Source organism: Mus pahari, chromosome 21 (assembly GCF_900095145.1).
Source record: "Mus pahari chromosome 21, PAHARI_EIJ_v1.1, whole genome shotgun sequence".
In the NCBI taxonomy this organism is placed as follows: Eukaryota; Metazoa; Chordata; class Mammalia; order Rodentia; family Muridae; genus Mus; species Mus pahari.
The window spans coordinates 31,920,703-31,935,096 of NC_034610.1; the positions used below are offsets into that span (position 1 = coordinate 31,920,703).

General features: G+C 43.4%; 1 protein-coding gene across 1 annotated transcript in view; it reads right to left on the reverse strand.

The window, feature by feature from the left end:
• Window positions 1-8,437: 8,437 nt before the first annotated feature.
• LOC110337965 (histocompatibility antigen 60b-like) overlaps window positions 8,438-14,394 on the reverse strand; it is a 10,263-nt gene continuing 4,306 nt past the window's right edge. The window contains exons 2-6 of the mRNA XM_021221111.1: window positions 11,432-11,617; window positions 10,903-11,169; window positions 10,071-10,253; window positions 9,019-9,109; window positions 8,438-8,618 (exon numbers count right to left, since the gene is read on the reverse strand). Coding sequence (XP_021076770.1) covers window positions 8,438-8,618; window positions 9,019-9,109; window positions 10,071-10,253; window positions 10,903-11,169; window positions 11,432-11,617 — 908 coding nt within the window. The remainder of the gene's footprint in view (window positions 8,619-9,018; window positions 9,110-10,070; window positions 10,254-10,902; window positions 11,170-11,431; window positions 11,618-14,394) is intronic.

Sequence of the window (14,394 nt, forward strand, 5' to 3'; positions counted from 1 at the left end):
TGCTGGGATTAAAGGCGTGCACCACCACGCCCAGCTATTTTCTTTTTTTATTAGATATTTTCTTTCCTTAAAAAAAGATTTATTTATTTATTATATGTAAGTACACTGTAGCAGTCTTCAGACACTCCAGAAGAGGGCATCAGATCTTGTTACGGATGGTTATGTGGTTGCTGAGATTTGAACTCTGGACCTTCGGAAGAGCAGTCAGGTGCTCTTACCCACTGAGCCATCTCACCAGCCCCCTTCCCTTACATTTCAAATGTTATCCCCTTTCCCGGATTCCCCGTCCCCCTGGAATCCCCCTATCCCATTCCTCCTCCCCCTGCTTATATGAGGGTGTTCCCCTGCCAACTAACCCACTCCTGCCTACCCACCCTGGCATTCCCCTACACTGGGGCATCAAGCCTTCATAGGACTAAGGGCCTTTCCTTCCGTTGATGCCCCACAAGGCCATCCTCTGCTACATATGCAGCTAGAGTCATAGTTGCTGGTTTAGTCCCTGGAAGCTCTGGGGAGTCTGGTGGTTGATATTGTAGTTGTTCTTATGGGGTTGCAAATCCCTTCAGCTCATTTGTTCCTTTCTCTATCTCCTCCAAGTGGGGACTGCCTGCTCAGCCAAATGGTTAGCATCCACCTCTGTTTTTGTCAGGCTCTGGCAGAGCCTCTCAGGAGACAGCTGTATCAGGCTCCTGTCAGCATGCACCTCTTGGCATGCACACTAGTGTCTGGGATTGGTGACTGTATATGGTATAGATACCCAGGTAGGACAGACTCTGAATGGCCTTTCCTTCAGTCTTTGCTCTACATTGGATCTCCAATATTTGCTCCCATGAGTATTCTATCCCCCAATCTAAGAAGCCCTGAAGCATCCACATTTTGGTTTTCCCTCCTGAGCTTCATGTGGTCTGTGAATTTTATCTTGGAAAATCAGAGCTTCTGGGCTAATATCCATTAATCAGTGAGCGCATACCATTTGTGTTCTTTTGTGATTGAGTTACCTCACTCGGGATATTTTCTAGTTGCATGCATTTGCCAAAGAATTTAATGAAGTCATTATTTTTGATAGCTGAGTAGTACTCCATTGTGAAATGCACCACATTTTCTTTATCCATTCCTCTGTTAAGGGACATCTGGGTTTTTTCCAGCTTCTGGTCGTTATGAATAAGGCTGCTAAGAACATAGTGGGTGGAGCATGTGTCCTTGTTATACGCTGGGGCTTCTTTTGGATATATGAACAGGAGTGGTATAGCTGGGTCCTTAGTTAGTACAATGTCCAATTTTCTGAGGAACCACCAAACTGATTTCCAGAGTGGTTGAACCAGCATGCAATGCTACCAAATATGGAGGAGTGGTGCTCTTTCTGCACATCCTCACCAGCATCTGTTGTCACCTGAGTTTTTGATCTTAGCCATTCTGGCTGGTATGAGGTGAAATCTCAGAGCTGTTTTGATTAGCAATTCCCTGATGACTAAGCATGTTGAGCATTTCTTTAGGAGCTTTTCAGCCGTTCGGTATTCCTCAGCTGAGAATACTTTGGTTAGCTTGGCACCCCATTTTTAATAGGGTGACTTGATTCTCTGGAGCCTAACTTCTTAAATTCTTTGGATACATTGGATATTAGCCCTCTATCAGATGTAGGGTTGGTAAAGATCTTTTACCAATGTGTTGGTTGCCATTTTTCTCCTATTGACAGTATCCTTTGCCTTACAGAAGCTTTGCAATTTTATAAGGTGCCATTCTTGATCTTAGAGCACAAGCCATTGCTGTTCTCTTCTAGCAGACTGCCAGTACAAACATCACCATTTGTTGAAAATGCTGTCTTTTTTACCACTGAATGGTTTTAGCTCCATTGTCAAAGACCAAGTGACCATAGATGTGTGGGTTCATTTCTGGGTCTTCAATTCCATTCCATTGATCTACCTGCCTGCCTCTGTACCAGTACCATACAGTTTATATCACTATTGCCCTGTAATACAGCTTTAGGTGAGGGACGGTGATTCTTCCAGATGTTCTTTTATTGTTGAGAATAGTTTACTCTATCTTGGGTTTATTGTTATTCCAAATGAATTTGAGAATTTCTCTTTCTAACTCTACAAAGAATTGAGTTGGAATTTTGATGGGGATTGCATTGAATCTGTAGATTGCTTTTGGCAAAATGGTCATTTTTACTACACTAATCCTGCAAATCCATGAGCATGGGAGATCTTTCCATCTCCTGAGGACTTCTTCGATTTCTTTCTTCAGAGATTTGAAGTTCTTGTCATACAGATTTTTTCATTTACTTGGTTAAAGTCACATACATCAAAGTATTTTTTATTATTCTGACTATTGTGAAGGGTGTTGTTTCCCTAATTTCTTTCTCAGCCCGTTTATCCTTTGAGTAGAGGAAGGTGACTGATTTGTTTGAGTTAATTTTATATCCAGTTTGCTTAAGTTGTTTTTCAGGTTCATGAATTCTCTGGTCAGATTTTTGGGGTCACTTAAGTATACTATCTTATTATCTCCAAATGGTGATAATTTGACTTCTTCCTTTCAATTTGCATCCTTTTGACTGCCTTTTGTAGTCTAATTGCTCCGTCTAGGACTTCAAGCACTATATTGAATAGGAAAGGAGAGAGTGGGCAGCCTTGTCTAGTCCCTGATTTTAGTGGGATTGCTTCAAGTTTCTCTCCATTTAGTTTGATGTTGGCTACTGGTTTGCTGTATATTGCTTTTACTATGTTTAGGAATGGGCCATGAATCCCTGTTCTTTGCAAGACTTTTATCATGAAGGGGTGTTGAACTTTGTCAAAGGCTTTCTCAGTGTCTACTGAGATGATCATATGGTTATTTGCTTTGAGTTTGTTTACAGAGTGGATTACATTGTTGGACTTTCCTATATTGAACCATCCCTGCATCCCTGAGGTGAAGCCTACTTGACTGTATTGAAGACCAGCCTTAGTGTGTGGTAATCTGATAGGATGTATGGGATTGTCTCAATCTTCTTATATCCGTTGAGGCCTGTTTTGTCATCTATTATACGGTCAGTTTTGAAGAAGGTACCTTAAGGTGCTGCGAAGAAGGTATGCTCTTTTGTTTTAGGATGAATTGTTCTATAGATACCTCTTAAAACCATTTGTTCCATACATTGTTATTTCTGTTTATGAACTTTTTTATTTTTATTAGATATATTCTTCATTTACATTTCAAATGCTATCCCCAAAGTCCCCTATATCCTCAGCCTGCCCTGCTCCCCAACCCACCCACACCTGCTTCCTAGGCCTGGCATTCCCCTGTACTGGGGCATATGATCTTCACAAGACCAAGGGCCTCTCCTCCCGTTGATGGCCAACTAGGCCATCCTCTGCCACATATGCTACATAATTCTGGGGGGGTTCTGGTTAGTGTTTATGAACATTTTGTAGTGAAGAAACATAGAAAGTCATGAATCAGTAATCTTTCAAATAAATTTGTAAAGACATTAGGAAGATGCATTCTATCAATTTGGGGGAATCTCAACTCTAGGCCAGATGGTATCTGATAAAATTCTTAGCTTTTGGGTTGGTGGAATTAGAGGGTCTCTTCATGAATTTGAAGTACATATCTAATAGTGACAAAGATGTTAGGTCACAAAGGGACATAAGCAATATGTGGTTCCTAAGGGGACCAAAGATGGTCTAGGAAAATGTGTCTGGGGACCTGTGGGCCTCCAGCATCTCACATCACTGAGGAGCGCTCAGCCAGTTAGCTTGTGTGGGTGCACGTCTTTCTAGGAACACCTGTGCACACATGCAGAGTTTTTCTGTCGTTTTGTGGCCTGGTCCAGCTGTTTGCCTGTGTCATTGATTTGATATAACTATCCACCTAAATAGATTCTCTGTGGTATCTTTACATGATAATCCCCCTTAAAGGAATTAACTTGAAGTGGCAAATGACTATGCAAGAGAATATGCAAGTTTAATTCAAAATTCCTTTAATCAATAAGATAAAAGCAAATCTAGCATGCAGCATTAATGTAATTCGTGAAGAAGAAAAAAAGGAAATATCAGCATTATGCAAGCATTTCACAAGGTGTGAAAAAGCACAGTAAGCAATGACAATATAATACTTGATCATATTGCCCATCTAAGCCCAATTTGTAAGACAAAACATGGGGAGGTTTGCTGTGTTCAGGAGTGTATAGCTCTGGGAAAACAGAAGCCTAAATTGCAGCAGCAACTTAACAAAGAAAGGAAGCAGTCCCCACCCTCCACCCCCACCCACTAAAAACATCCTAATGTCAGCATGCATTTCTGATGGATAGAATATACTTGTTGGAAAGAAAGATTTGTAGAATACAGTAATCTCACCCTAAAGGGATTCTAAAGGACTGTAAAAAAAGCAAAAGGTTCTGTAGGTTTGTGGCTGTTAATTGAAAACTGTATGGTTAAAGAGATAAGACTTGTTCAATTACATTTATTATTTGACAAGAATACTGCTTGTAATTTCTTCTGAGTATTTCAAGCATGTAACTTCATAGAAATGGAGTCTTGTCACATTTAAGATTGATTTAGAATCTGTTTTTGTCCATATTTATTCATCAGAAGCATCTAATCTTTAGATGTTGTGACACAAAGTGATCTCATAATTAATGCTTGAGGATTATACAATCCAGTTTGCAAAATATTTTTGCAAAACTACCTCAAAATATATTTTATAAGTTTCTGCACTTGATTTAGCCACATTCATAGGTATCTTTGGGTGTGAGTGTGAAAGCTATAGGACAGACTAAAACCAGTATTGGTTCTTCAAGACTGGTGTAACTGAATTTATGAATTTTCAATAACTACAACTAGAGACCAAAAGCAATTAGGATGAAGGGCTGGGCTGCAGCCAGGATTGTCACCTTCACGTCCAGGTTGGACGTGTCTCAGCATGGGGGACAGTGGGATAGCTATGAAAGGTTAGGACAGCCTCAGACAGGATATGAAGACCCCAGAGTTCCAGCTTTCGTTCATTTCACAGAGAAATACCCTTGTCCAGAATAGGATCAGTGGAGGAAAACTAAAGACAAGGGTTCCCTGAAACTCTCCTACACCCCTGAAAGGAACCACTAAGGAGATATAACTGCCAATCACACAAGGAAGCTGGTGCCATCTACATAATCTTAAAGACCCACCCAAAAATATAGGTATAAATAATGTAAACTTAAAAAGCTACCACCTGCAACCAGGATTCTCATCAGGATCAGGTTCACCTGGGAGAACTGAAGTTCCTAACTCCCTCTACATTCTAATTAATCCTCATCTATGACCCTGAGTTATCCCCAATTCTAAGTCTACCAAGCCCTTTGATGTCTACACAGTAGACTTTTCCTCCATACACAACCCTCCCTAGATGAAGAGACCCTTGTGTGTCAGTAATGATTGAGACAGATGCTCAAGGCTGTCACTGAATACTACAAAAAGTTCAGCTCCCCCTCTGACCCACATTTGCAGGATATTCCCCAGTTATTAAAGCAGGGTGTTGAATTTCTCTTAGGTTTCTTCCATAAGATGCAAGGCCATGGGAGATGTCTCAGCTCCTGTCAGGTCCTGCACATCCCTCCAACTGCAGTCATGCTAAAGCCCTGTCACTGTGGAATCAGCTGAGGGAAGCGCTCTCTACCTGCAAAGGTTCAAACAGGTTCCGAGGAGCACTGGGGAGACGTTTACTCAATCTTTCAGTGATGGTTCACTATTACTGCTCAAAACATATTTCTGGTTTTAAATCTGCGGTGTGTTTGGCTGGTCTGTCTTAATATTCCAGTATGATTTATATCCACTAGAATAGAAGCCACAGAGATGGAGATAGCATTGTGGCAGGGCTATCCAACCAAACCATCTATGCCAACACCTATCTATCTGCACTGAGGACCACTTGACCTCTTAGATGTCAGACTCTGACCGTCAACCTCACACAACAACCACCATTCCCTTCTCCAACATGTAGGTCAATCCCTTCTTAAGTTTTATGGTCTTATGACCGTATGGGTGCTCAGCAACCCCAGACAGGACTCTTAATACCCCATTCTCAGCAATAGAGCCATTCCAAAAGGACGCATCTGCATCATCTGTCCAAGACATGATCTGCCCAACTTTCAAGGCAGCAATACAGACAAAGAATCCCTCCCTCAAAAATGAAATCAAACTGTACTCCTTTAATAGCCCGAGTCTAATGCTTAGAGTCTGACTCAGTTCCTCCAGGTACCTCACACAATCAGAAGGCAAATGCTACCCACCCCTGGAACCAACCGTCAATGGTTAAACATGGTTGTTTGAAACTTATTGTCTAAGAACACATGACCTGTTCCCTTCTTATCTACAGAAATTTAAACATAAAAATGGCCCAAAAGACCAGGTCAGGTAATATCTCATAATGAATATTTAAAAAACCCATTTCCTCTCAGGAATATTGCCTCTAGAGAAGTCACTAGCTGTGTTTTGGTTCACAGTGTGTATCTTTCTTGTGTGTGTATACAGATGTGCATGAGCTTGCTTGTTCATATACTCATGCCATGGAGGCTGCCTTTGGATGTCACTCCTCAGGACGCCATGGGCACTGTGTCTTGAGCTAGTCTGTATTGGAATTCACCAGTTAAACTACTCTGACTGAGGAGGAAGCCCAGAGATGCACTTGTCTCTCGCTGTCCCCTACACTGGCATGACAAGCATGTGCCACCACAGTGTGCATGGGCTCTGAGGAGGGAACTCAGGTCCCCATGCTTCTGATGGGTGGGCAATGTGACAGTGCAGTCTCCTTGTCCCTTATTCCTCACTAAAATGTTTATAACCTTTTCCACCGCTGAATGGAACATTTCTATGCCTGTGCCAGACCCTATGTAGTTCCTAGCATGGCAGAAGCATCTAGTCTATGATGGTTACTATCTCATCTGTGGTCCTGTGGCTCCCTAGAGGCAACATCATTTGAGGATTTATCTTTTCTTAGTCTGTTACTCAAGTTTTTTTTAACCAAGCTACCAATATGCTTACTTTTCTTTCCCACACCATAATTCATAATACACTATAATTTATAGCCATCCTATGTATAAATGATGTGTGATCTGAGGTTTGCTCACTTCTCCTCCTGCTTTATTACTTATTTTTTCTAACCCATTCCCCTGAGAGCCTGACTGAAGGCTCCCCTGTTCCTAACACCTTTTTCAGAGCTCACCCTGAACAGTGTGAGTTTACACTGTGGTGTGAGCCAGGCATTGGGTCAGTGGAGCAAGCTTCGACTCTGTCGACCAGGGTTTGGTAGCGATGCTGAATTTTCTATTGTTAGATATTGCATTTTTTTGAAAAAAAAAGTGTGTATTTTCAATTTCTTTGTCAATGGCATGTTTACTGACTGGATGTTTATCATATTATGAATGAAATCCTGAGTCAGTGAGCTATGCAAGGAAAACGGGTGCTCACATATGTGTCTTAATTTACCAGCTCTATCCATTTCCCTGGCTGTAATTGCCACATTGTCCTAATTACCTTTACTAACTGGCCAACCCCTTGCTCTCTTACTTCCATGTTAATTACTATAAAACTCTCAGATCACACACTATACACCACACAGTTATCATATGTACACAGATCACAGGATGGCCTTAAAGAGTGAGCAAGTTGAAATCAGAGTTCACGGAGACCAGACTGGGGGCAGAGACAGAGGGATTCCAGTCACACAGACAGACTCAGTGCAGGTGGTTAGAGAACGTGGTAAGGAAGCCAGTGGAGAGCTGCAGGTTTGCAGGGCTGCACCAAGCCTGAGGACTGAGTGAACTGCAGAGGTGAGGTGGAGGACCCCAGGATCCAGCAGGTGAGATGCAGACCCACATTAACATGGAGCAGCAGACGAACTGTCAGACAGTGATCCAAGCAGGAGGCATTAGCAGTGTGGATGGAGCTGAAGCCTTAAGATGGCCAGGAGTCCTCTGCTTCCAGGCTCCTTGACATGCAAACAGACAGGGGCAAGTTTGTGAGGGCCAAGGGCATTGCAGGGTTAGGTGGCCTCTTCAGGGGTCCAGGTGAGGGTGAGACAAATTCACAGAGCTGGATTCTGATATGGTTTATATGCACATGTGCTCATTGTGTCCAACCTACTTTGATTAGAGTGTAGGTGACATATTTTTACCTTTAGGATTAAGTTAATTACCAGCCTCTGCATCAAGGATGGTCCTGGGCTGACATGGGTCTGTGTGGAAAGTGAAGTGACATGTTACCCTGCCTCTATTTGGCACTCAGAAGGCAGCCAACTTCTTATAAATTGGAGTCACCCAGGGCAAGCTCTGTTTTGTACAGTGATGAATAATTTAGAGCTAGGCCTGCCTTGATCTCCATACCACTACCATCCAAGAATAAGAAGGAAGGAAGGTAGAGAGTAAGAGAAAGTGACTAAAGCAGCAGCCTCGTGCACTCTGATGCCCTGGGGCCTGAGGCTCTGTCAGCCATCAGTCTCTTGGGTTCCCACCATCTGCTCCGAAGTCAACAGCACAGATTTCCCCGATTCCATCAGAAATGCGTTTGCTTCCTTTGCTGAAGATGCACGGGCAGTGTTCAAGTGTCACCCAAAATAGCTGGTGATGAGGACTGCAGATCAGGTTGCAGAGGAAGAGGAGCAGCAGGGAGCACCTATGACAAGAGGGGGTGGGTTACAGTGTGATCCTGGGCATCAGCTGCAGCACCCCACTCTATTTCTCAGACACTCCTCCACACCACAGACCATGGAACTCAGTGGCCCAATGCTTTTCTCTTTCATTTTTCTTTCTAGATCTTTTTCCCACTATAAGCACAGGTAAAATGAGGCTTAAGATGTCTCTGGAACTGTAAATCTAACACAACTAAAATTGTGAATAAAATGAAACATAAAAAAAAAAAAATCAGGAAACATGAAAATGAAAATATCAGCAAAGAGAAACAGCCAGCAAAATGTAAGTGTGTTTCTGTCTTTGCTGGCCTTTTAGCTGTCTTGTCTTATTTTGTTTTGTTTTGTTTTCCTTATAGGAGTCAAGTTTTCTTTTTATCCGCCAACCTGGCCCTGAGATTAGAATGTAATCTAAAACAGGCTTGAATTTTTATGGCAATCCTCCTGCCACTACTTTCTACATTCTGGAATGGGAGGTCTGCAGAAATGAACAGGTTGATTTAAAACTTTTTATGCAATAATAGTTATTAAAATAATTATATTGACTTAAATATCTGATATGTTTCCTGACATTAGATGTATCGACGTATGCTGATGAGGAAAACTTTTAGAACATAGTAAAATAGTTAATACATTGGCAATCATCATCAGAAGTCTGTATTTCTACTCTATACTACGTATGGCAAAAGCTAACAATGACAGCAGTGGGCTCATAGCTCATAGTCACAGGTGACTTCAACTTCAAAGAACAAAAACATTGGAATCATAGTTCCACATCCACTGAATTATGGCTAAGTAGAGTGACCAAATTAAATGAATGGGTTTTGTTGTTTTCTTTGGTCTTTTGACAATATATGACTAAGCCACCCAGGCTGACCTTGAACTTGGTGATCCTTCTGCATCAGCCTCCTGAGTGCCGGGATTACAGGACTGTCCCACAACGCCAACTCCTTGCAGAGTCTGCTCATTCTGCTCGTTTTGTCCTAAGGGCTGTCCTAAGCCATTAGCTACGAATGCACGGACTTGGCCCTCGGTGGAAGAAGTTTTGCCCTGGATCATGCCATCGGCAGAAAGCGATCAGACTTTCGTCACAGCCTAGGGAAGGTTTGTTGGACATGAGGAGGGATCACCTCATTTCAGTTTTTCTTGTATCTTATTTGGATCCTTGATCCTTGGGTTCTCTGTCCTCTCCTGAGAACTTTACTGTTTCATCCTTCTTCTGACCACAGAGGTGTGCGGACTCTGCTTGCCTCCTGTGCCTGACAGCAGTCATCTCCGACATTACGGTGGAGTGGGGGCTCAGTACTAATACGGGGTATCATTTTAGTGGACAACAGCCACTGTGATGGACAAACTTTGAGACTTTTGGGACCCAAATCCTATGTCCTTAGCCAACTAATGTGACCAAGTAAAAGATAAGAGCCCAGCCTGTCCCTTACCTGATATTTTCTTCAGCATACAACAAAGGAATACGATCAATAACATTAATCCTATACATATAATCACGATCCAGGCGACACCCAGACCCTGGGTGGCAGAATTATGTTGGGGGTTATTCGCTGTAGGATGACTCTGAGTGCCATTTGTAGGCTGGGTGGTATCCAGCACCTTTATTGTTGATTCTTTAAAAAAAAAATCATAATAAAATATAGTTATAGCTAAAATAACACACCTCCATCATCAACTCTTTCTCCCTGTGCATCCCAAGGAACTCATGTGGATAACTTTTTTCCCAGACCCCAGAGAGAAAGATGAACAGGATGTGTGTGTAAGATGTTCTTATACAGTTTACTCCCAAAGAAAGCACATGCCTTTTGAACTATAACAAACTGTGCCATATTTTACTGTGGTTAGAACCTTATGTAAGTTGGCATCATTGGTGGTGTTCAATGCTGCCAGAGAAAGATAATGAGGTCTTCAAAATTGATCTTGGAGGTGGTGGAAGGGCAGCTATAACCGAGAAGAAAAGGCTGGAAGTTTACAGTGATGCACACAGACTTGGGGCTCATTAGCAGGCCATGTAGAGCCTGGGCCACTGGTTAACAGGGAATAAGAAAGACTGGGTGATGATATGGGAAAGAGAAATCCTGGTGGTCGTCACTGGCTCTGCAGACAGGAAGACCACCAACGAATCACTCACTCAGTCTATCAGATTTCCATCATGCACACATGCTCACATACATATTGGGAAGTCATCAGACTTTTCAAGAGATCTACCATGTCTTTTCCACCCTGTGATTGTTCCTTGTGATCATCTACCTAACTACTTACTTGGCATTTCTCTGGAGTATGGCGACAATTTCTTGAGGCAGAGACTGAAATCTCCCACGAGGACATTCCTGAGACCTTGTTCTAGTTCCTTGTTTTCCCTCAATTGCCCCATGGCACAGCTGGCACCAGAATGACTCTCTCTCCAGGTCTTACCAAATGTTTCAAAGCTGATGCCACACTGTTTATCAGTGCTGATGGCCCAGTGTCCATGAATGGGTTCTCCTTGATTATGTTGAGATATTATGGTGACATGTAAAGGGTGGTTACCTGTAAATGACACACAACAGCTTCTTTTACCCTTTATAGAACCATCATACCCTCAATGGTCCAGGATTTCTCTGCACACTTAGGACCTGTAATCTTTCCCCCCTGGCTTGCCATTGCTTACACAATACATACCATTTAGTTCCAGGTAAGGTAAATATTAAGCTCTTTTAAGCAAAAAATTCAGCACTCCCTTCCTTCACATGCTCTGCTCTTCCTCTCTCTCCTCTATCATGTCTACCTTTGCATTCTGTCTCAGACTTACCTGATTGCAGGTTCCACATCACTTCTGAAATATCTGTCAGGCTGTGGGATAAAGCAGGACACAGCATAGTGGCATTTCCCTTATGGTTTTCATCACCAAAATCAAGGAGAGTCTCTTCATTCACTGAGCACTGTCCATTTAGATTACGATAGTTGATCTTTAATTCACAACTCAGAAAGACTTGACCTATGAGAGAAACATGCAGGTGAGGTGCAATCTAGAAGCAAGGGTCCAGAGGAGTCATGGGTTTCTAACACTCAGAATCCCTCTGACAGGAAAAGGGTCAGGAAGAGAAGCCTCTGATCAAAAGGTCCTGCAGCTTCTGGATCCTTAGCTCTGCGTCATATTGGACTCTTTGGGCTTGGTAGGATTGTCCAAGTGCATAGACAGCCACCAGGGAGACCTGCAAGTACTTTGAGTGACTAATATCAAGTGTTGAAGTACAAAATATGTCAGATAGCATCCATGTTCCTGGGGATGAAAATCTAGCTGACCACAGGGAAAGGAGGCATCCTAGAACACATGGTAAATTTAACATGGAGAATGGTGTTCAGGAAAGATCCTGGAGCAATGCTGCAGCTGGGCATGGAAAGGGAGCTGCCAGCTGTGAGCTCAGCGCTCAGCCCTGCTCCCACTGCGCCCTTCACACAGCACTGCTGGGCATCAGACCTCAGGTTCTCCCACGCTAAACCACACACCTAATCCATTCTCGGGGAGAGATCTCTGCCTGTCTGTGACCTGCTTGAGGCCCCGTCTCTCTCTCCTTCCTTGTTTCCCAGCTCATTTCTGGCCCCTGGTCACCCAGACTTTTACTAACAGCCAAAAAGGACACAGTACCCTAGAGCTCTCCTGTTAGGCAGACTGCACAAGGAAGCAGGCCAGACCTAGTGAATGTGTCCATATGTAATGTCCAATATTTGTGTGAGCAGTGACATCCAAAATTAAATAATATTTTAAAAAAGGAACATTGAACAAGTTTGCAATATGATTACACTTAAAAAGGCAAAGGGGGTGCTAACAAAAATAAAAACTATTTCTTTCCCTTTCCCTCCACAAAATTTTGCTTTGAGATAAACTGGTGTGGTTTTGGTGGCAGCTTTCCTGTCCCCTTCAACCAGCTTCCTCTTCCCTCCCCCTCTCTGCCTGTTCCACCTGTTTTCTTCCTATCTTGCACTGCCCCTACTCTACATTCTCTATCCTAACACTCCAAAGGCTTAAAAGTTTCCTGGAGAGGCTGGGATTCCTATTTACTAAGTAGACTCCACCAGGAGATTTGGTGAAGATGAACCTGAGCCCTCTGGAGCCCAAGAATTACCTTCGTGATTGTGAACTAAAGGCCACAACCTTAGATGGACCAGGATGAAATGCACATTAGCTCACTGTAGGAAAAACCTACCTAGAAGTTTAATTAAAGGAAACTGTGTTGCTGAATGAGAAAGAATGAATAAATTTTTTTATATTTAAAAATATAAATAGTTATGGTGGTGCATGCCTTTAATTCCAGCACTTGGGAGGCAGAGTGAGTTTCAGGACAGTCAGGACTACACAGAGAAACCCTGTCTTGAAAATAAAAAAAAAAAAAAAAAAAAAAAAAAAAAAAGAAAAAGAAAAAGAAAAGAAAAGAAAAGAAAAGAAAAGAAAAGAAAAGAAAAGAAATATTAGAAAGCATGCCTGACTTCAAATTTGGGCCAATAAAAAAATAATCATGATGATATCAAATGTCTCAGGGGGAAGTATTTACACATAGACCTCCAAGGTTTATTACAATGTCTTACAAAGGTGCCAGAGCAATGCTCTTTAAGATGCTTGGGACGCATCAAGCAGGCTAGACAGGCTTGCCAGTGACCCAGGCTTCTCTTGCATTGGACTGCCTAGTCCTGACCATGAAAGCACACAGCACCAAGCCCAGCTCTTTTACAGGGGGAGGTCCAGGGATGAAATCAGGTTCTCAGGGCTGTGCAGCAGATACTTTATAACCCCAGCTTTCTCATCATGCTTTGGACACAAAGGACTCTCTGTGGCCAGCAAACTGCCAGAATTCTCTGGAGAGGATGCACTGAAGCTGAGCCTGGTGTCTCACACCTGTAATCCCAGCACTTGGTACCAAAGGAGAGAAGGGATTGTTTCTGATGCTATAGAGCAGCCAATAGTGTGAAGCCCTGCCTTAAAGAAAAGAAGAACAGCCAGCCAGAGGAGAGGTGTCCACCTGGGAGTGCTCTCACTGCCTGAGCTGGTAAGGGAACCATCTTTGTTCCAGGTTGCCCAGGCTCCGGTCAGCGCCTGTGAGAGGGCAGACTGCAGAAGCAACCCAGCTTCTGGGACAGACCCAGGTTCTGGCTCCAGTCATCCAGGCACCTTCCCTGCCAGAGGAGAGGTGTCCGGCCTGGGAGGGCTCTCACTGCCTGAGCTTGTAAGGGAACCCATCTTTGCTCCAGGTCGCCCAGGCTCCAGTCGCCACCTGTGAAAGGGCGGTTGCAGAAGTGACACAGCTTCTGGGACAGACCCTGTTTCAGGCTCCAGACATCCAGGCACCTTTCCCGCCAGAAGAAAGATGGCAACCCCTGAAGACTCTGTCCCCCAGAGCAGGTGAGACAACCATACTGTGTCCAGGGTCCCTCAGAGACTAGTCTGTGCAGGTGACTGTGCAAGCTGCAGAGGGGACACATCTTCTGGGACAGTCCCTGTTTCAAGCCTACATCTTCAGCCATGAGGCAGGTCTGAACGCCAGACCTCTGTTAACCTCCCCTGCAAAAGGAGAGCTTGCCTGCAGAGAGTACTCTGACCACTGAGACTCAGGAGAGAGCTGGACTCCCAGGACTGAACAGAGGCTAACGGAATCACAGGAGGAGCAAGCTCCAACCAGAGACAACTATAACAATTAACTCCAGAGATCACCAGATGGCGATAGGCAAACGTAGGAATCTTACTAACAGAAACCAAGACCACTCACCATCATCAGAACC